At 58.5% G+C, this 20,051-nt stretch overlaps 2 protein-coding genes across 2 annotated transcripts; both read right to left on the bottom strand.

Annotated features, from left to right (window-relative positions):
* Nucleotides 1-1,355: 1,355 nt before the first annotated feature.
* On the bottom strand, nt 1,356-6,354 carry GRIN3B (glutamate ionotropic receptor NMDA type subunit 3B; the record flags this gene model as incomplete). Its single annotated transcript, XM_079546767.1, has 10 exons — nt 1,356-1,644; nt 1,760-2,029; nt 2,127-2,194; nt 2,276-2,440; nt 2,538-2,689; nt 2,797-2,912; nt 3,024-3,169; nt 3,362-4,412; nt 4,496-5,082; nt 5,944-6,354. The coding sequence occupies 10 exons, from the start codon at nt 6,352-6,354 to the stop codon at nt 1,356-1,358; spliced, it is 3,255 nt and encodes a 1,084-aa protein (XP_079402893.1).
* A 2,088-nt stretch (nt 6,355-8,442) lies between these two features.
* Nucleotides 8,443-19,029, bottom strand: WDR18 (WD repeat domain 18; the record flags this gene model as incomplete). The annotated part of the gene is made up of 10 exons (XM_079546813.1): nt 8,443-8,574; nt 8,874-8,942; nt 10,396-10,562; nt 13,518-13,642; nt 13,745-13,809; nt 14,027-14,170; nt 14,827-14,968; nt 15,422-15,555; nt 17,248-17,358; nt 18,820-19,029. 10 exons carry the CDS (start codon nt 19,027-19,029, stop codon nt 8,443-8,445), a joined length of 1,299 nt encoding a protein of 432 aa, XP_079402939.1.
* Nucleotides 19,030-20,051: the final 1,022 nt, after the last annotated feature.

Here is a 20,051-nt window from a genome sequence, read left to right as displayed (position 1 = left end):
GGGTTTATAGGGGGAGAAGTGTCCAGGTCCAGCTTAGAGCATCCACCCAAGGAAGGACGCATTTGTCTGTGGTTGGAAGCAGTAAAGGGTTTATCCAGCCCTGGAGGAATGCTGTCCCCTTTGCTGCTGGTGACTCTGCGAGACCCTGGTGAGTTTGGCCCCTCTTCAATGTGTCAAGTGAGAGCTCCTGCCATGCCACAGGCAGGTGGCATCAGTGTCCCCTGGGAGCTGACCTGTAGCCTCAGTGTCTGTCGTAGGGGAGGAGGAGGGCAGCAGCTCTGTCCCTGTACAGCTCTGCTTTCGGCACCTGCAGCTGCAGGTGAGGTTGTTTGTTTTTCAGTGCCTTGTCCCTTAAATGGGACACGTTTGTGTTTTAAGATCAGCCCCATCCCTCAGGAGAGGTTGGCATTGTGCTGGCTCAGCTGTTGTGGGTTTAGCAAAGAACCAAAACACTAAAGGCAAATTTCACCTCGCTTTCCCTCATTCCCTTGGCAGCGGAGGCGAAGCTTGGATTCGTGCCCCAGTCCTGTGTGCTACATCTGGTGCCCCAGGGCTCCATTGGACCCAGGTGGGGGTTTTTAGGACTTAAAACCTGCAGGTGGAGCAGGGCTGCAGAAGCAGAGCGATGCAGGAGAGCACTGTGTGTGCAGGGCTGGGATGAGAGCAGCTCAGGGAGAAACCTGCTGGGAAGGAGGTGGAGGAGGGGGGCTCTGCAGGGCACTGCAGCCTCCAGCAGCACCAGAGCCCCTCTCTCCCTTCGAGGCGCTGCTGTGGCTTCCACCAGGGCTGGGTTTCCACGTTGGCAGCGTGGGGACTCGCAGCCCATCTGGCTTCATTTTCTCTGCATTTCCCACATGGGTGCCCTCCTATTTTTTTCTCTTTTTTGGCTCGATGAGCCCTGGGTGCTGCTGTGGGGCACAGGGCAGAGCGTTCTGCAGCTGCCTTCCTGGGAGGGCCGGGCAGCATGACGAGGATCCTGAGCGTGGATGTGCCAGGGTGCAAGAGCAAGGAGTAACCATAGGCTTACAAGGGGGTGGGAAGGGAAGGTGGGAAAACAAACCAAATCATCTGATGAATGAGGAGTAGAGTTCATTCTATTTAATGTACAAAATGTGTTTGTATATAATAATAAATATTATATCTAACAGCTGCTTGGTGCTGCTCTCATGTCCTGCTAGCACTGGGATGGGGTTCTGCTGGAAGGCGATGTGAGGATCCTGGAGGAGGGCTGAGCTCAGGCCTGGCTGCTGTGCTCAGCAGTGCAACCTCTGCACAAGTGAGGGCTGCACGGAGGGAAGACGGGCCTGGGGCATCCCTGGCTGTTGACAGCTGCCCCTGCTCTCTTGCGTTTGGACTCAGTTCTTTCCTCCGCTGCCTCGGAGGGAGGCGCTGAGGCTGGGCTCTGCTCCGTGCAGCCCGAGGAAGGGCCGGCACTGCTGCTGTCCGTCCCTCTGCCCCAGGGGGCCGCGCTCTCTGGCTGTGGCTCCGGAGCTCGGTGTGATGTCAGCTCCCTGCCGCTGCCTCTCCGGGGTTTGGGATCTCAGCCCTGACCCTGGGGCTGCTCCTTCCTCCTCGGCTCGGAGCGTGGGGGTCTCCCGTGGCTGCTGAGCCCTGTAGGCTGCCGTGCTGGGGCAGGGCTGGGAGCTGGCCGTGGGGCAGAGCTGTCAGCTCTACTCTGCCGCTTTCACAGTGCAGCTGGAAGAGAAAACGCAGGCTTGGTTTTTCTCCTGTTACGCGCTTTAAAACCCCTCGTGCTCACCTGTCCTCCTGGCTTTGCTCCGCTCCTGGGCCCCTCGTTGTACCCAGCGCTGACACCAACTCGCTCTTCCTCAGCAGCGCCGCACGCAGCTGCTCCCGCATCGCCTCGATCTTCTCCTCCAGCTCCTGCAGCTCCCTCTCGCCCCCTGCCCGCTCCCCCTGCACCAACCCGTTGCTGGGAGGCCCTGGGGGCTCCTCGCTGGTGTCCAGCTGAAAGCGCACCCTGCGCACCTCCTTCCGTTCGGGTGCCGGGTTCTGCTGGGGGCTGCGCCTGGGGGGCGAGAGAAGGTTGGGGCCGGGAGGCTCCTCTGCCTCCCCGGGGCTGGGGGGAGCAGGAGAGCGGCGCCGCTGCCCGTGCCGCGCTTTACCTCTGTTCCAGGCTCAGCTTCTGCCTCCTCTGCTCTTCCGTGCCCATGTTGAGAGCGCGGTGGATTTTCTGCGGGGCGCAAAGAGGGGCGATGAAGGAGGTGGGGGTTGTGGGGAGGAGGGAGGAAGGCAGCGCCCTCCTCTTCCTCACCTGGCTGGTGTGCAGCCAGTAGCTGAACCGCTTCTGGCGGCGGATGCGGGGCAGGATGAGGCGATAGAAGGCGTGCTCCCCCAGCGAGGTGAGCAACGCCCCGCCCAGCCCGATGCACAGCAGCACAAACAGCCCCGAGAAATGGTAGATCCCCATCTGCAGGGTCTGTGGGATTGATGGGGTCAGCAGTGTCTGTGTGGAGGGGGGGAGGGGACACCAGCAGAGCCCCCCTTCCCACCCCCCCCAGGTCCGGCTGCCCCACCTCAGTGACAGCGAAGACGCGCTTGCCGCAGGGCACCATGCGGTACCACTTGTCGTGCAGCAGGTCCATGAAACCGGCTGACTTGTAGCGACTGATGAACTCCGACAGCTTGGAGGTCAGCGGTGAGTGCTGGGGGAGGCCGATGCCGTAGCCTGGCCCCCACAGCAGGGGGGAAAGAGGCAGCGCTGGGACTGGGGCTCACCCCCCCCCCCAGTACCCAGGGATCCCCCCGCAGCCGCAGCGCTGTGCACCTGCCCACCTTCAATGGCAAAAGGCTTCCCTACGGTGAGCAGCTTGCAGTCGGAGTCGATGGACACCTCGTAGTCCAGCAGGGACTTATCCATGATGAAGGCGTTGAGCTTGGGGGGTTCCGTCCTGTGTCAATGCAGGGGGTTCAGGGGGGGCCGCTCCCCCGGGCTCGGGGTGTGCAGACAGAGGGGAACAGGACGGTCCCCCCCTCCACCTCCCTGTGCTCCTGACCCTCACTTGAGCATGGTGACACCGGCGGGGGTGGTGGGGGCATTGTAACGCCACATGTGCCCATGCATTTCGGGGAAGCTCTTCTTGATGTACTCCTCAGCACTGCTCTCCCATACGGTGCCAAAGCGGAAACCCTGCGAGGGGTGGTGCAGCTGGAAGGGGCACCACGGTGTCAGAACCCCCCCATGGGTCAAGGGCTCCGGGCAGGAGGGGCTGGGACCCCCCAGTGAAGCAGCAGCTCCTACAAGGCGTCCGGTAAGGACATCCCTGTGGGCAGCCACAGGGCAAACCCAGCCCCGTCCTGCCCCTCCCACCCCCATGAGGCAGCCAAGCGGAGCTCCCACCTTGGGGTCGTGGATGCCCGAGAGCTCCTCGAAGGTCTTCTCGCCCACCATGACGGCCGCCAGGTTGGCCGTGTAGCTGGAGAGCACCAGGAGGCAGAAGATGGCCCAGAGGTTCATGAGGAAGCGGCCGGTGCAGCACTTGGGCGTCTTGCTGGAGACGGTGCGCCCAAAGAGGATGGCGTAGCAGAGGTTGAGGGCTGAGGAGTAGGAGAAGATCTTCATGCGGTTGCGGCCGTGGGGGGTCATTCCGTAGGGGCTCTTCCACTCGTAAAGGGTGAGGAAGAGTGCGGTCATGTGCAGGGCCACAAAGATGCCCACCCACGTGGTCCAGTGCAGGGGCCACATGAAGGCCCCGATGGGCGACGCCGTGTCCTTGGTCCTCACCAGGATGCCCAGGCTGGTGGAGAAGAAGGGGCTGGTGAAGTCGATGACTTTGCTGCGTGCTGAATTGATGCTGAAGGAGGTGACGGCCATGTGGGCTGTGCCGCTGAGCAGGTCCCCCACCAGCCCCGTCCAGCGCCCGTTCTTCCATGCGCCGTATTTCCCATCGCCCACAATGTAGAGCTCGAAGTCAAAGGGCACGTCCTCGGCCAGCCGCTCCAGCAGGTCGATGCAGTACCCGTAGCAGCACTTCTTGTACTCCCGCGGCACAGAGCCGTTCTCAGCGCTCAGCTCCTCAAAGAGCGCATCCAGCACGGCCGAGTCATTGGTGCCGGGGTCCAGGCAGAGCTGCCCGGCGGGGCAGCTCCCATCCTCATCCACCTCTCGTGTGAAGACGAAGGGATGCTCCACCAGCGTCACCACCCGCAGCCGCGCACGAGTGCCGCCGTTCCCTTCTGGGGGTGCTTTGCGCTGGAGGTGGCTTTGCCACGCGCCCTCCTCCAGCTGCAGCTTGCCGTGCTGCCACGTGCCCACTGTCACCCAGGCAGGCCGTCCCTGCAGGTCGCGCTGAAGGCTCCACACACGGTACTGCTGCTCCGTCTGCACCCGCGTCCCGTCCTGCACCCGCACCAACCCCGTCCGCCCGTGGAAAGATGTGTTGGATAGGAACCTGTGGGGAGCAGGGGGTCACAGAGGGGTCTTCGCTGGGGAGGGCAGGGCAGGGGGATGGGGGAGCGGCAGCGTGGTGCTCACCGGGTCAGGAAGCGCCCTGAGGACTCAGCGCTGTCCCCGCTGCGGTCGTTGCAGTTCACCATGGGGGGGTTGAGCGCGAGGTCGGGACGCACAGCGGCGGCGCCGCCGATGGCACGGCTCACCAACTCCACGGCGTCACGCACAAAGGCCTCCAGCGGTGCAGCGCCCACCTCCCCAAAGGCCAGCAGCCCCCCGGGCAGCCCCTCACCCTGCAACTCGGCGGCGTGCAGCGGGGAGCCCAGCACCCAGCAAACCTCCTGAGCCCTCAGCCCTGCACGCTCCGCCGCCCTGAAGAGCCGCCGTGCGCGCCGCAAGTCGCAGCCCAGCACCAACGTGGGGCCGGAGAGGGCTCCCAGACGCTCCCGGTGCTGCCGGAGGCACCGCTCAGCCCTGGGCTCATGCAGGCAGCGGAGATCCAGCACAGTGTGCAGGGAGAGCTGTGCACGGTCGAGGAAGGCGGTGACATCCCAGGGGCGGCACAGCACCAGCGTGGCCTCGCGCCACTCGTGGGCCTGCAGGATGCTCGCCAGCACCTCTGCCAGCGTCTCCAGCGAGCTCTGCCGGTCCATGTGGAAGTGGAAGGGGCTCTGCGGGCACATAGGACAGCAGGTGACCCTCTGCTGTTTGTCCCACCTCCCCCCCAGCTCCGCTCCCCAGCAGCAGCGTGGACTGAGGCCGTGGCTCCCCCCACCTCCCCGCTGCTGATGCAGCACTGCAGGCATGCAGAGCCCATGAATGTGGTGCAGTGCTGAGGAGCAGCGCCCAGTGCCCGCGCTGGAGGGTGGGGGCTGCCAGCACCGTGGGCTGTGTGTGGCCCCCAGCCCCATGCAGGCACTGCGAGGACACAGCCAGCACACAGCCACTGCATGCTGGGACATGGAGTCACCTTCCCAGCAATGGAGCAGAGCTGTGGCTGAGCCCTACAACAGGTGAAGGGAGCCCAAATGCTCCTGAGGCTACGAAGCCTCAAGTGGACGGGATCTAACTGCAGAGGGGAGGCGGCTAAGGGAAGGGAGGGGAACAAATCCACCCCAGGGACACAGGGCTGGGGCTCTGCTCATCTGGCATGGGAGAGCGTGGACATCACACATCCTAGGCTATCTCGGACTGAGAAGTGGGATTGGGTTGGGACAAAGCTGTGATGGAGCCTGGGAAAGAGCCAGGACAAGGGTGGGATGGGGTCCGGGATGAAGCTGAGGAGCCCTGATTGACTCCTCCAGGATGGGGACCACGATAGAGTTGGGACAGAGACGAGATGAGAGCGGGATAAGGGTGGAGATTGGGGCTGGGATGGGGTCTGGAATGGAGCCGGGATGGGGACGGAGGTAGGCAGGGATAGGGGTGGGATGGAGCAGGGATGATGGCGTAGAGGAGCCGGGACGGCATTAGAATGGAGAAGGAGTGCGGGGCCGGGACGGAGCGCTCCCAGTTCGGGGACGGGCACTCACCTGAGAGCGGAACGGCGGAGCGCGGCCGCTGCCGACGACGCTGACGAAGGGAACGCGCAGAGCCGCGGCGAAGAAGTCGATCTGGAGCAGCTCGCGGCGGGATCGCGGCACGGCCAGCACCGCCGCCACGCCTCGCCCCAGCAGAGCCCCGCACAGCCACCGCAACAGCGAGGCCGGATCCCGCGCCGCCGGACGGCCCGCCACCACCTCCAGGCTGCGGTTGTACGGCAGCACCGCCCCGGGACCCCCACCAGACAGAGCGGCTCGGACGGGGCCGGAGGAGGCGGAGGGCAGCAGCGCTCCCAGACGCACGGCGGGGCCGGGCCGGCTCGGACCGCGGCAGGGATGCGGGTGTCCCCCCGCAGCCCCCAGCGCGGCCGCCAGCAGCCACAGCGCCCGCAGCCCCTCCATGGGGCCCCGCGCTGCGCCCGTCGGGCCGGGACGGGGCGGGCCGGGGCGGGCCGGGGGCGGGGGCAGCTCCGTTCGGCGGGGCGGGACGGGACGGAGCGGGAGCGGCCCCGCAGCTCCGAGCGCGGTTGGGGGGAGCGGAGCCGCCGGGAGGCCTCCCGAGCCCCGCCCGCCCCGCAGCGCCCGAGTGGGGACGCGCATCCCCCGGAATCGGATGGAGGAGACCCCCGGCCCCCCCCACGGCCATCCTGGAGCCGTCGCGGTGCAAAGCGGAGACCCCGAAAATGAGGCGGTGCGGTGCGGTGCGAGGATCGCTCGATGCCAGAACGCTGCGCTGCCGGGGAGGTGGGGAGGGAGAGGCTGCACTACATTAATAAGGAAAAGAAAACCGAACGAGAAAGCCAAGGAGCAGCTGGCAAAAAAAAATATTGATCATCAGACAAATGTAATGAGTCAGAGCTAATGAGTTCCTTTAGCGGAGATCAGCGCGGGGGAGGGAGCTGGGACAGCCCTGGCAAAGAGCAGCCCCGCAGCTCCCGACCCCCGTGTGAGGGGCCGATGTGCGGGGCCCGAGTGGCAGAGGGAGCAGAGGGAGGCGGAAGGCTCGGAGCGGAGCTGCGCTCGAAGCAATGCAGCCCCGGGGCGGTTGGGGGCCGTCCCCGCAAAGGCCGGGTTCTGCGCGCTGCTCCGTGCTGCAGTTGATCGACGTCGATCCCAAATGTCATAAGGGAAGGAGTGAGGGAGGGAGAGAAAAAGAGAAATGTGGCTTATTAAGCTAAAAGCATTATCTAAACGAGCTGGCATCGGAGCGAGCTGCACGGCCACTTGTGTTATTGAAGTGCATTTGAAATCAGTTGTGGTGTGCCGGGGCAAATGGGGACAGCTGTGCCCTGAGATCCCGCACACGGTGCCCCTGCTCCAGCCCCAAAAAGCCCCCGGGGGCTGCAAGGCAAAGCAGGGGGAGGAGGGCAGCAGGATCACCACTGCCAACTGCTGCTCCTTGCTGCAATGTGAGCCCTCTGCCACAGCATCCTGTGCTACAGGAGCACAGATCCGGGGCACGTGGATGTTTTGGGGGCTTCTGGAGGCTCAGGGAGGGAGCTCGGGGGGGAGGATGGCTCAATGGCTCCGAAGGGATGAGAACTCACCTTCCTGCTGGCAGCATTGAGTATGCAACAGCAAGTGACTGGGGGGGTGGGGGAGGAGTCAAGAGAAACCTCAGGCACCTTTCACTATAAAAAACAAATCTTTTATGTAAAAAATAAACCTAAAGAAAACCCACAACACCCCCACTGCCATGCTAGTGACAATACAAAAGGCTGATTTCCCCAGAACACCGTGGAAAACAAAATAGCTGGATCCAAATATATATAAATTGTCAACATACGAGATCGGAAATAGCACCATGCTTCCCCTGCCCAGACACACACAGAGCCCCCCGAGGGGTGCAGGGCCCACAGCTTCAGGTTCAGTGCCCCCACTGATGGCTGGGGGTGCCCAAGAGAGGGCAGGAGCTGCACAGCCCCCGCTGCATGGGAGCAAAACTGAGCCCCAAGCGGGGTCGGGGATGCAAAAGGGTCCAGTGAGCAGCATCTCCCAGCCAGGGGTGGGCAGAAGGTGTCTCTAAAATCCAATCTCAAACTGGCATTCAGAGAGGTGAAAAAACCCAATTTTCTGTCTGCGCCGCAGGGTCGTGTAACAAAAAGAAACAATAAAAAGGCCAGGGGAAGAGAGAGGAGAAGAGCAGGAGCTGCATCCCGAAGGGCAGCGCAGGCGGGGACGCTCTGCCCGCAGTTGTCTGCACTGCAGCTGCACTGCTCAGCCCCATCCCTGCGCCATCCTGCAGGCAGCCAGCTGGGACCACATGCAGCCCCCACGGCCCCCGTGCCCCATCTCAGTCCTGTGTGGTCAAAGGGAGGCCAGAGGGAGTGGGCAAACGCTCCTTGGTGTGTTACGTGGCCTGACAGGCGCTGGTGAGGATGTGAACCACACGTGCTTGCCCGTCTGCGTGTGCCCATGGGCTGGCTGTTCTTCCCCAGGAGCTGGGCAGAGAGAGGCAGAGGGGCGGGGGGAGGGCTGGGGGCTGCCTCCTCATTTGGCTGGCTTGGTGATGATGCGAGCGGAGAAGTCAAAGAGGTTCTTGTTGATTTTCCGGAGGGTGCTCACCTCCTCTTCCAGCTTGCTCACCTGGATCGTCAGATGTTCCTGGTCTCCCATCAGGTTCTGTGGTAGAAAAATGCGACGGAAGAACGTCAAGGACCTGGGGCTCAGTTCTAGCAAGCTGAGGTTGGCGCTCACCAGGACAGCAGCCCATCCCAAACCATTCCATCCCCTCCCTTCTTCATCTCCCCTCCAAAAGCTGCAGTCCCTCCGACACCATCAGAGCATTCCAGGATTTGTTCCCCCATCCCAGCTCTGCACAGCGCCCTGAGGAACAGCTCTGCTGCCACAGGAGCCCTGGAAGGATCTGCCTCAGGACAAAGTGCCTCTCCACCCCTTTTTCCCCCCAGAGCAGCTCTCACCTTTTCTCTCGTTGAGCACATCTGAGAGTACATCTTCTCAGCCTTCTCTAGATAGCTCTCCCCAGACTCCTGCAAGGACCAGATGGAAACCATTGATACAGAGGACCTGGGCCCTCCCCCAGCAGCCCCAGCACAGGGCACACTGTGGTGGAAGGTGAAGATGTCCCCTGTCCCCTCCACTCAGCAAAGCAAAAAGGAAGCAGTGCCATGGGTACGGCCAACATCCTTCGTAGCAGCGGAGCATGGCTGCAACCTCTCTCCAAAACAGAAAAAGCCTGTGCTTGGGGAGGGGTCCCAAAAAAGTCCCCTGAGGGTGCCAATGCAAGGGTCTGACAGCAGAGGAAGCCTGGAGGACAGCACAAGGCTCTGGGTTTATTATATTACTGCTGCTCCCCCCAACACCATGCTGCTGGCATGCTGACATCAGAAATCAGCTCCAGCCCCTCTGCTGAGCTGCAGGCAAACAGTCCCTCCTGGTTGGGCTGACACCGCGCTGCATGGAGCTCATCCATCAGCAGGGACAGTGCTGTCACTTCTCCCAGGGACAGATGCTGACAGAGGAGGGAAAAGCTCTGGGGCTGCTGGCAAACAGGACAGGGACAGACAGACTGGGATGGCAGTGAGCCCGTGAGCATTCGTGGCACAGGACAGTCCCTGTGCCTGGGGGTGGCCAGGCTGGGGCTCAGCACTGACATACAGCAGAGAGAGCCCACATCACAGCACCAGGCAGGGAGGACAAATGACTGCACCAGCCAGGACTGCAAGGGGAGCACAAAGGGAGGGAGAATGGATTTCACTGCATTGGAGAATGGACTTTATGGAGTGGGGGAAAAGCCTCTGGTTAAAAAAAAAAGAAAAAGAAAAAGAAAAACAGAAAGAAAGAAAGAAAGAAGAAAAAAAGAAGATGCTCAGTAGAGGATCTCAGCTTGCAGGACTCAGTGCAGCAGAGCTCCAGCTCCTCCATGCCACCACAGCTGGCACAGGGGTGGCCTCCAGGGGATGCAGCCAGAGCCCTGCAGTGCCTCAGACCTGGAGTGACTCTCCTGCAGCCAAGAGCAGCCCAGGGGCAGCTGAGAGCAGGGGCAGTGCCTGGCAGGACTTGAGCTCCATCAGGGCAGTCCAACAGCTTTAGGAAACAGAACCGGGGGGAGCTGAGCAGCATCAGGACAGGCAGAGAGAGGAGAGAGGAAAGGGAAGCACTCATGGGACGCAGTTCTGTGCAGGGATGAGCCCACACTTTCCCAGGAGCTGGGAATGCTCCAGTCAGCTCAGGCCTTGTGAGCCCTATCCTCTGCCTCACTCTAAGCCATCGAGCCACCATCCTACCAGCCCCAGACCCACTGCAGGAACCCTCACCGCCCTCTGTGCATTACTCCACAAACAAGAAGGCCACCAGGTCCTTCCCCAGCGGCACAAGGGGAGCTCACCAGACCCCAAGGAGCTGCAGACATCAAGCTGGGGGAGAATCCTGCATCCCCCCCCATGCAAACCCTCCCCCCAATGCTTTCCTCCTGCCCAGTACCTGCTGGTGCAGCCCGAGGCGCAGCGTCACTCCCTCGCTGCCCTGCTCATCAGTGCTTTCAGTGCCATAGAGGTGCTTGCTGAATTTAGGAAGAGGCACGCTGGGTTTCCCATCTGGGTTGAGCATGTTGGCTGGAGCCAGCACTATGAAGGCGTTCGTAACCGGACCTGAGGGGCAAGGGGAGGGACGACAGAGAGGTGAGGATGGGTCACTTCTCCATCTCCCCCCCAAGCCCCCCAGCATGTTTCTTGGGCAGAACAAACACAGCTGGAGGGGTAGATGGCAGCTGCAGGAGCCAGGATCTGTTCACCCCCCAGCACAGTGGGACAGCACAGCTCTCAGCCCCAGGGACACACCGTATCCCCCCCCCCCAGCGATCCACCCATCCTCTGCAGCATCAGCCATCCGTCAGCCCCTGCGGCTCACGCTGCTGCCTCCTGGTAATGATCTATCACATGCACTCGTTTGGCAGAGCTAACGAGCGCTTTAATTACTACATTTACCCACACAGGCTGCTGCTTTCTGTCAGCAGCCCCCTCCGTCCCCCGCTGCGAGCTCACACTCAAATTCCCACTGCTCCCCATATCCCTGCATTGGCTGCAGGACCTCCGGCCCCTGTGGCTCTCAGCCCCCCCCCCCCCCCCAGCCCCAGGCTCGTGTGTGAATGGAGCTCCAGCACTGCTCATAAATCCTGGCCATCCATCTTCCCCACCTCAACTCGACCGCACAAAGGGAAAGGTTAAAAGGATCCAGATGCACCTGAGCGAAGGCAGGCTGCCACCACAGGCACAGAAAGCTGCACAGCAGGGAAGAAGCCCAGGCCTGGGGGCTGGAGCAGCCCGATGCTCTGGGTCTGTGCTAAGGAAGCACCTCTGAAGTGGAAAGATCAGCAGCCCAAGTGAGAGCAGAGATGGCCCCAAAGCTCAGCCCTCCTTGCACACTGGGTCCTGGCCCACAGACCAATGCTCTGCTACACACTCTGTCCAGAAGGTGCTCAGCCAGGAGTCCCAGGCTGCCCTCTGCAGCTGCTCCTTGCCAACGCTTTGCTGGAACAAACCACTGCTCCCTCCCTAAAAAAGAAGCTTGCTGCTGGTAATGAAAACAGCCATTAGTGAGATTACCACCTCTGGCTCACCGGGGGTTATTTAGAAGAAGGGAGCAAGAAAGGTGCAGGGATAAGATCTCAGAACTAGCTCATGAGCCCCCAGATCTGGTCACCACTGAGGCACAGACCCTTCCAGCAGAGCCAGCCCAGCTCACCCCCTCCAACCCAATCAGCAGGGACAGCTCAGCACTGGGCAGTGAGTAATGTCCTGCCAGCATGGGACTGAGGGAGAATAAATAACCCAGCTCCAAGGTGGTGCCAGCAGGATGGACTCAGATGGAGCACACCCACACTGCCTCGTTTGAGGCAGTCCTCAGAGACAGCCTGTGTCACCAAGAACAGCGCTGGCACGACGAGGGAACTGAGGTCCAGTGAGCTCTGGGGGCAGGGCTCCCACCACGGCCCACTGGCTCAGAGGTGTGCAGGCTCCCTGTGCAGCAGTACCTGTGCACACAGTGGCAGATGCTCTGCAGAGGCAGAGAGCAGCCCTTGGCCCAGCAGTCACAGCTCATTACCAGCAGCAGCACAGCTCCTCAGTGCCCGTCTCTCTTCCTGCGCTCTGCCCTAGCCAAGGACAAGCAAACCTTGGAGAAGCCCCCTGCATCCTTCCTGCCAGCACAGCCACGCTCCTCTCCAGCCCTGAGCCACGTCCAGTTCCTCTCATCTATTTCCAGCACCGTCATGTGGGGAGGCCACTGGTTTCTCCTTTGCCTGCAGCTGCCTCCTTTGCCCCTGTGAGCAGAAGGACGTCATTGTCCAGAGCACAGCAGGCCGGGGGTGGCTGTCATGTCAGCTGTGGCAGAGAAGCCCATGTCAGCTTCTCCTCGTAAAGGGAACTTGCTGGAGGGGCAGCAGAGCAGCAGCATGGAACAGACCTTGCCAGGAGGGCTGCGCTGCAGCTTGGAGAGGCAGAGGGGAAGGCAAAGGGGAGAACACAGCCCGGGAGCAGGAAGCCCACTGCTGGGACAGCTCCAGGAGAGAGGCAGCTTCAGGGACAGGAGTCCCACGTTCCTGATGCAGAAAAGCAAAGGAGAATTGGTGGGATGCCAGGTCCCAGCACAGAGCCCCTGTTCCTGTGCTCCCCACAGTACAGCTCCTGCATTACATCCCACTGCCACGCTGCTCCCACGCTCAGATGAAACATCCAGGCATCAGCGGGGTGGTAATGGTGCCAGCACTGCTGGGGATGCCCACTCCCAGCCTGTAGGAAGAAGCCAGCCTGCACAGGATGCAAAAAGCCCCTCGCCTTCCAGCCCTAGCACCCAGCAGCACGGCGCTGCAGGGGCTTGTTGTCTGACTGTGCTCCCTTGCAGGCTTGAGGAGGGTTTTAATGTTCAGCTTGCAGTGAAAGTTTGGCCACCTCTCCTCTGATGATTCACACAGCTCAAGTTTTGCCTGCTTTCTCTCCTACTGCTAGCAGGGCAAGGCTGCATGGCTGCTGCAGCAGGTCCCTGGCAGAAAAGCAGAAGGAAAGAAGGAATGGGTCTGCACACAGCCTGGATCTCACCGCCTGCAACACCAGGGCTAAATCACCCACTGCTCTGAGGCACCTCACTGCCAAGCTTTGGTCTGTGTGGTTTATTGGAGCCATTTGCCTGAAATCCCAGCCTGCTGATATCGGATTCTATTCAGACCTAATGAGCTCATGGGTGCCTGCTGCTGAGGCCACGGTTTCTCCTTCAGACATGTTCTCCCCCTCTCGTTTCCTCCTCAAGTGCTCGGGTGTGCCTGGGAGAATTGCTCCCTTTGGAAAACAAGATCCTGGACTTCCTCAACGGCTGGGTGAAATCTGTGACTCACTTTCTGACAGTGCACAGAGAGCTTGTTAACAGACGTGGGCAAGGTCAAAACCCCACTCCAGACAGCTAAGGCATCCCTTTAATGCCTCTGCCCTTCCCAAGAGGGTGAAACAAGCAGCATAGAAATGCCTGAATTGCCGAGGGCAGCGTCAGAGCAAAACAGCAGCAGCTTTTAACAGACAAGGAGGAAAGGATCGTGGAGATAAGGGCATGCCTACCTTTGTGATTCATCGTCTTCAGGCACTGCTTGCTCTGGATGTCCCATAGCCGCACCGTTTCATCGTGTGAGCCAGAAAGCAACAGGCTGCCATCCGTGGAGACGGACAGACACGTCACCTGGTTCCTGGAATGGGGAAGGGATGTTTAAACCCAGCATGACCCAAGGTCTGCCAGAAACCAGTGAGGTGGGCAGTGAAATACGTGGCAGGTATGTCTGGTATCTCACCTGTGCCCTTTGAAGATCTTCCCATTCTCCCGCTCTGTCTGGAAGGTCCGGTCTCTCTGGACTGGCTGCAGAAGTGGAGGATGGAAGGAAGAGTGAGAGGGGATTGAGTTCAGCAAGACTGAAGGCAGCAGATTCATTGGTGTGTCTGGACAGGGCAGAGGAGGTGCAGGGGAACACAGGGGTTCCCTGACAGATCACACTGTCACACAGGAAGGAGGTGGCAGTGGCTCACAGTGCCACACAATGGCAGCGCCAAGCAGCCCTGCAGCCCCCAGCACTCACCCAGGCACAGAGGTCAACCTGGAATATGGATCCATCCATGCCACCGCAGAACATGTGATACTCTGAGAGGTCCAGGGTAACAGCCATGATCCCCACATCAAACAGGACTGAAAGCAGGAGCTCCCCGGATGAGATTTCCCAGAGCTGGAATAAGACAATGCAGGAGAATTAGGGGCTTAAGCATTCACTGCTTGACTGGAAGAACACGCTGCTGCTTACCAGCACTGACATGCCCAGCAGCAAGCTGGCAGCACGGACCAGCACCCCATCCCACTGTGGATGGGGAAACTGAGGCACAAGCTGACCTGCCCTGGGTCACTTGCTAAATTCCACACTAACCAAGACAGAATCCAAATGAGTCTCTGGAGGCAACGAGGCTCCTCAGCAGCTCTGAACCAGCCCCTGACCTTCCTGTACCCATCTCATCTCCCAGGGTGGATCCCTCCCAGCTCCAGCTCTGGAGTTGGTTGTGCCTAAAGGAGCCAGCTCTGTGTTCCACGTCCTTCCAGATGGAAGGGACAGCAGCAAAGGGAGATGAGAGGAAATGATCCCCACACCCTCCAGGGACAATAGAGATGACAAAGCATGAGGAGCCCCGGTCTGAGGGCAGGAGCAGAGAAACCGCTGGTGTTTGGAGAGGCAAAACTCATTAGGGCTGGCAGCTCTGACTCATCACAGAGGCAGCCAAAAAACTGAGCGACTGCAACCCGCACGGACAGCTCTGCAGAAATTCAGCTTTAACCCTCTGGGGCGTGCACACCTCTGGGACACTTTTTTGTCCAGACTGATCCAAGCCTTACCTTTGCTGTCTGGTCAAGGGACGCGGTGGCAGCTCGTGCCAAAGGTCCTCCAAAGCCACAGCACATGTCTGTGATGGGGAGGCTGTGTCGGGACCACACGTGGCGAGGGTCTGGGATCTGGGAGGGCTCTGCCTGTAGAACGCTGGAGGGGAGAGAACACAGAAAAGGGTCAGCAGTGCTGGGGATGCCAAAGTAAAGCGGCTGTGAGGGAGAGCTGGTGCGTGTAGGAATCGAGCTGAAGGCAGAAGTCTGTCAGCAGCCACAGCACAAGAAGAGCGGGCACCAGAGAGATCCCCCACCCCAGGGGACAGAGCGCTCAGCTGCCATTGCCTGGGGAAGGGCACAACCCACCCTTTAAAAAGGAGAAAGGCAGTCAGAGGGATATGCTGCGATAGGATAACACTGGAACAACTTGCCTAAGGAAGGCACAGACTCATCACCACTAGTAAGCTTTAAGGACAGCTTAGAGATGTAGGCTTAAGCAGAGCCGATCCTGCCTCCAGGATGTGGTGGCTGATCTCATGCTGCATTCCTTGCCCAGATGCTCTCTGCTCCCAGAACGAGCAGACCAAGATGTCCTTGGGGCCACTGTTACCTGTACAAGTTCCACACCAGCGCCAGGCAGTCCTTTGCCCCCGAGAGAAAGTGGCTGCTGTCATCAGTGAAGCAGAGGCATGTGAGGTCCTGGTAGTGTCGGTTCAGGATGGCCAGGAGGTTTCCATTGGAGACCTGAGGAAAGGGCAGGAGAACACTCAGCAAGGAGTAAACACAGCAAGAAGCAGTTTGAGCAGGTCTTGCCCACGGTGGCTCTGGAATCCGGTGACAGCACTGCAGTTTCTCTGGTCAAGCACACAGTAAAGATTTCCTGTTTATTGTTAGCATTGCTCTGATGGCTTCCTCCAACCTCCCGTGGCATCTCAGCGCTCAGTTTGAAGGCACGCGACGGCTGCAGGGGTTACAAAGCCACAGAGGGCTGCTGCATTCCAGCCAGGGTGAGTGCTCTGAGACCAAGAGGACCTCCAGCGTGGACAAAGAGTTCCCTAAACTCAGAGCTTTTCTTATTAGAAGGCAACGCTGCTGATAGGAAGGGAGCTAAGGAGGTGGCGAGGGAGCACCATAGAAAAGAACAGAATCAACTCCCTCTCATCGTCTGAATTATACCTAAAAATAAAAGCAAACTGCGATTCAACAGTGAACGAGTTCTGCAGAGCAAGGTGGGTAACTGGGGCTCTTGGATCCCATTTCCAGCTCTATGATGGTTTGCATGCGGCCTCTCCAACGCGTGCCTGTTTGCTCTGCCATCACCCACTGCTGCCAGCTGCTCCGAAACGCTGCCAAGGCAAGGCTAACTGGAAGCAAGGAGAAAGGACCACGCTTTGCAGATGAAGCAGAGCAGAAACCAGCTCAGAGCATCACAAGCAAGCAACTCCCACTTGCTGCAGTCTCAGCCCCAGCGTTCCTTGATGAATTAAGATAGAGCCACCCACGTAATAAGGCTCAAAACCATTCCCCCAAGACTGAGGTTTACAGGTTAGACATACTGGTCTTTAACCCTGGGGCAAGGAACAAGCTGTGTTCTTTTATTTACTTGGTGAAGCTCTTAGAACACAGCGTAATCCCACGTAAACACCATCACTAATTGAAAATAGGATGATGACCAGAGTGCATCAACCTGCAGGGACATCCAGCTCACAAGTCACATACAAACATAAGGCCAGTATGGGATGCTAAATGAACACCAAGTCTTGGTTTCTGCACTGAGGAAGCAACACCCGAGCCCACAACACCAAGCATCTGTAGCAGCTCCAAAACAAAAAGACCTAAACCTCACCCAGCCTCTTCCAGCAACATTCATCTCCCACCCTGCTATGACAACTGCTGGGCAGGCAGCCCCAGCGTGGATCTGTAACGTGTGTGACCCAGAGAAGCCTCAACTCCACTGTGCAGCACAGCTATTATGGATCTACCCACACCTGACAGCATAGGGCAGTCACTATCCACAGAGGATGCAAATCTCTACATTCCCATTCTTTTCAGCCCTTCTTAATCCATTATGGATCTAACCACAAACCTTCTCTCCATGACTGCTGGGATTTTTCACTTCCCTCGGATCCAAATCACTTTAACCTACACGGAGGTCTCACTGATTTATAGGAACCTTCAAACTGATGCTTCATCCGTGCACAGTTCTGAAGCCAGAAAGAAAAGCACCAACAAGATGCCAAAAGATGACCACAAATAACTGCAAAGCCTTATGGCAAATGTGAGGAGTCAGACCCCAGGCCCAGAAAGGCGACAGAGGAAGCACTGTGCTGGAAAACCCTCAGCATGGGTGTCATGCAGACCCATTCCTGTGCCTCGAGGTGTTGTGAGCTCAGCAGCTCCACAGTGAGCCCTGCATGGGCAGGTTGTGTTCCTCACCTCCCACAGGTAGATGCTCTCAGCAACACCAGCCAGGATGTAGAGCCCGTTGGGAGAAGCTGTTAGGCAGGTCACCGGTCCGGGACAAATGATCTTCTGCTGGAGCTGGTCCTGGAAACACACAAAAAACCAGCAGCCATTTAGTATGAATGGGAATTTGGGGAGGGAAAGAAAAAGCAGAGTGTGGTTCAGCTCAAACTGGAACACAGAAGAGGCAGTGGAGAAGTGAAGTCTCTAAGGTTGCACAAATCCCACTTGATTGCATTTTGCTTTCTGTTTAAGCCCACAGTGAAAAGGTAAATTCCCCTTCTTCCCATCTGCATCCACACAACTCCAGCCATAGGCAGCAAGCGCCAAAGGTAAGATAAAATTCTGTGATAAGGGAATCCTGGAGATTCAGCAGAAGACAAGCTAGAATTACACCAAAATAATATGAATTAAAAAAGAAAGAAAGAAAAAAGAAAAGATGATGATCTGAGCTCACAGCCTGGGAGGACAAATAAAAAGCTCTGATATCAGCTCTTGGTTTGGGGGAGCTGAAGCAGGCAGGAACAAACTCTGAGCTGCAGCAAGGAAGGGGCTGTGTGTGCACCCAAACTCATGGGCTGCTGCTGCTCCCTGCAGCAAAACAGAAGGGAATGACAAGAAACAGAGGGAGAGAGCTGCTGTAGGGCAAAGGGTTTGTGCTGCTGTCCTGTCCCAGGATAATAGGGTGGTCCTGGAGGGATGGGGGAGCAGTGAGGGGTTGGTCTGTCACTCCAGGTGTGAGCCTGCAGATTTCCCATTTTCAGTAACATAAAGAGAACAGGATGGGGGTTTTGAGGCAGAGGTTTTCTCCATAATTCCTCTGACAAATCCTCCCAGACTGGAGAAGACCATCAGGGCCCCATGGGGTTCAGTGTGGGGACCCCACAGCGTGGGGGCACAGAGCCCAGCAGTGCTGCTGCCCCATGGTGGGCACAGTGTGGGGCTCCCAGCAGTGTCCACCCAGTGCAGGGACAGCTGGGACAAGGCTGCATTTGGGGAAGGGAACCCCACAATTAATTCCTTTTTGAGAACAGTTGTTTTATAGCAATGTGTGGGGATCTCCAGTGTAAAGGAGCTCCAGGCTCTCCCCAAGAACTGGGGGGAGGTGAGGGGAATCCAGTGCTAAACAGCACTATGTGGGGGCTTCGTGGGATGCAGGGGGGGCTCAGGAACCTGATCAGGATGGGGGACTGTAAGGAAGAGGGGGAGGATGACCATGGGATGTCTGTACGGAGAATACAGAGCAGGAATGGAGATGGAGGTCCTTCTGGAGGGCTCCCACCACAGAGCTGGGGGGGCTCTGCAGAAGGAGGGGCCTGGAGAGGATCCCAGAGTCCATATGAAGATCCCTGCCGACAGGAGGGCCCTGGGGACATCTCAGTATGGGGCCGGGGGGGCCCTAAGGAGGGGGCGTCTGACCATAGAGGTGGCAGAGGTCTACGGATAGAGGGACGCCGGGCGGGCTCAGCGCAGGGTGAGACTCCTACGGAGGGGTTCCTCGGGTCGCCCCCCCACCGCTCTCCCCACGCCCTCCGCCGCCGGTACCTTCCTCTGCAGCTCCCACACGTTGATGTAGCTCTTGCCCAGCTGGGCTCCCAGCAGGTGTTCGCCTCCCAGCAGCGCCAACCCGCGCGGTCCGGTGTTCCCACCGCGATAACCGGGCAAGGCGGAACCCGAATGCAGCTCCCAAACCGAGCAGTTACAAAGCGGCCCGGCGGCGTCCGACACCAACGCCACCTCCATGGGCGCCGCCATCTTCGCGGTCCGCCAGGGCCAGAGAGAGCGCGGCTCGCGCACAGAGCGCCGCCCTTCCGCCGCGGCGCCCAATCAAAAGCGGCACCGCCGGCTGGGCGGGGCCAGCTGGGCCGGAAGTTGAGCGGGGTGCAGCGTGGTCAGAGTGTCGGTGGGTGAGCGCAGGGTGCCTCGTGGGGTCCTATAGGGACCATAGGGCACAGGGACCGCTGGCACCGTTCACCCCATTGGTTTCCTATGTGAACCCCTTGGGACCCCCCCCAGCCTCGCGGAGGGGACACAAACTTCACACAACCATTTATTTTTTAATTATCATTATTTTTTTTTTAATATCTCATCAACTTTACAGGGTTACAATTGTCTTAAATATTCTGCAGCTTAAATACAATCTGTATAATAATGTTATTATAAAATGTAAACTTTCAGTGTTTTTATTTTCTCTTTTTTTTTTTAAATTTTTTTATTATTATTTTTATTTTTTTTTATTATTTTTTTTTTAATAATCAAAAGTTTCAATACCTGAACGTTTGCAAAACTGAAATATTCAGCCGGACGTGGGACGGAGCGCCCACAGCCGCCGCTCTCAGAGGTAGAAATGTGGTTTTATCTTTGTCTTTTTTTTTTTTTTTTTGTCTTTTTTCTTTTTTTGGTCTTTTGTGTTTTTTTTTTCTTTTTCTTTCCTTTTTCGTTTTCTTTTTTCTTTTTCTTTTTTTTTTTCCCGTTTTTACCTGAGTTAAGATGTGCCCGCTGGATGAATGTCTGCAGCCGCTCCCCCTTCCTTTTCCTTTCCAAACCCCAGAGAAACTTTCTTTTTTTTTAATTAATTTTTTTCTTAATTGATATGCATAAGAGAAATAAAGCAGGAGGCGACACGCGCTCTATCCAAAAAAAGAGGGGGGGGTGAAGATAATTAGAACCCCAAATCCCAGTGGCTGTATACACATGGAACTCTGCAGCTCTAAAAGTGCCCAACCCTGGGGGGCAGGAGGGGGGCTGGGATGGACCCTCAGAGTGCAGCTCTGCTG

This window comes from Tetrao urogallus (assembly GCF_951394365.1).
Source record: "Tetrao urogallus genome assembly, chromosome: 25".
Lineage (NCBI taxonomy): Eukaryota > Metazoa > Chordata > Aves > Galliformes > Phasianidae > Tetrao > Tetrao urogallus.
This window is presented reverse-complemented; position numbering and strand designations above follow the sequence as displayed.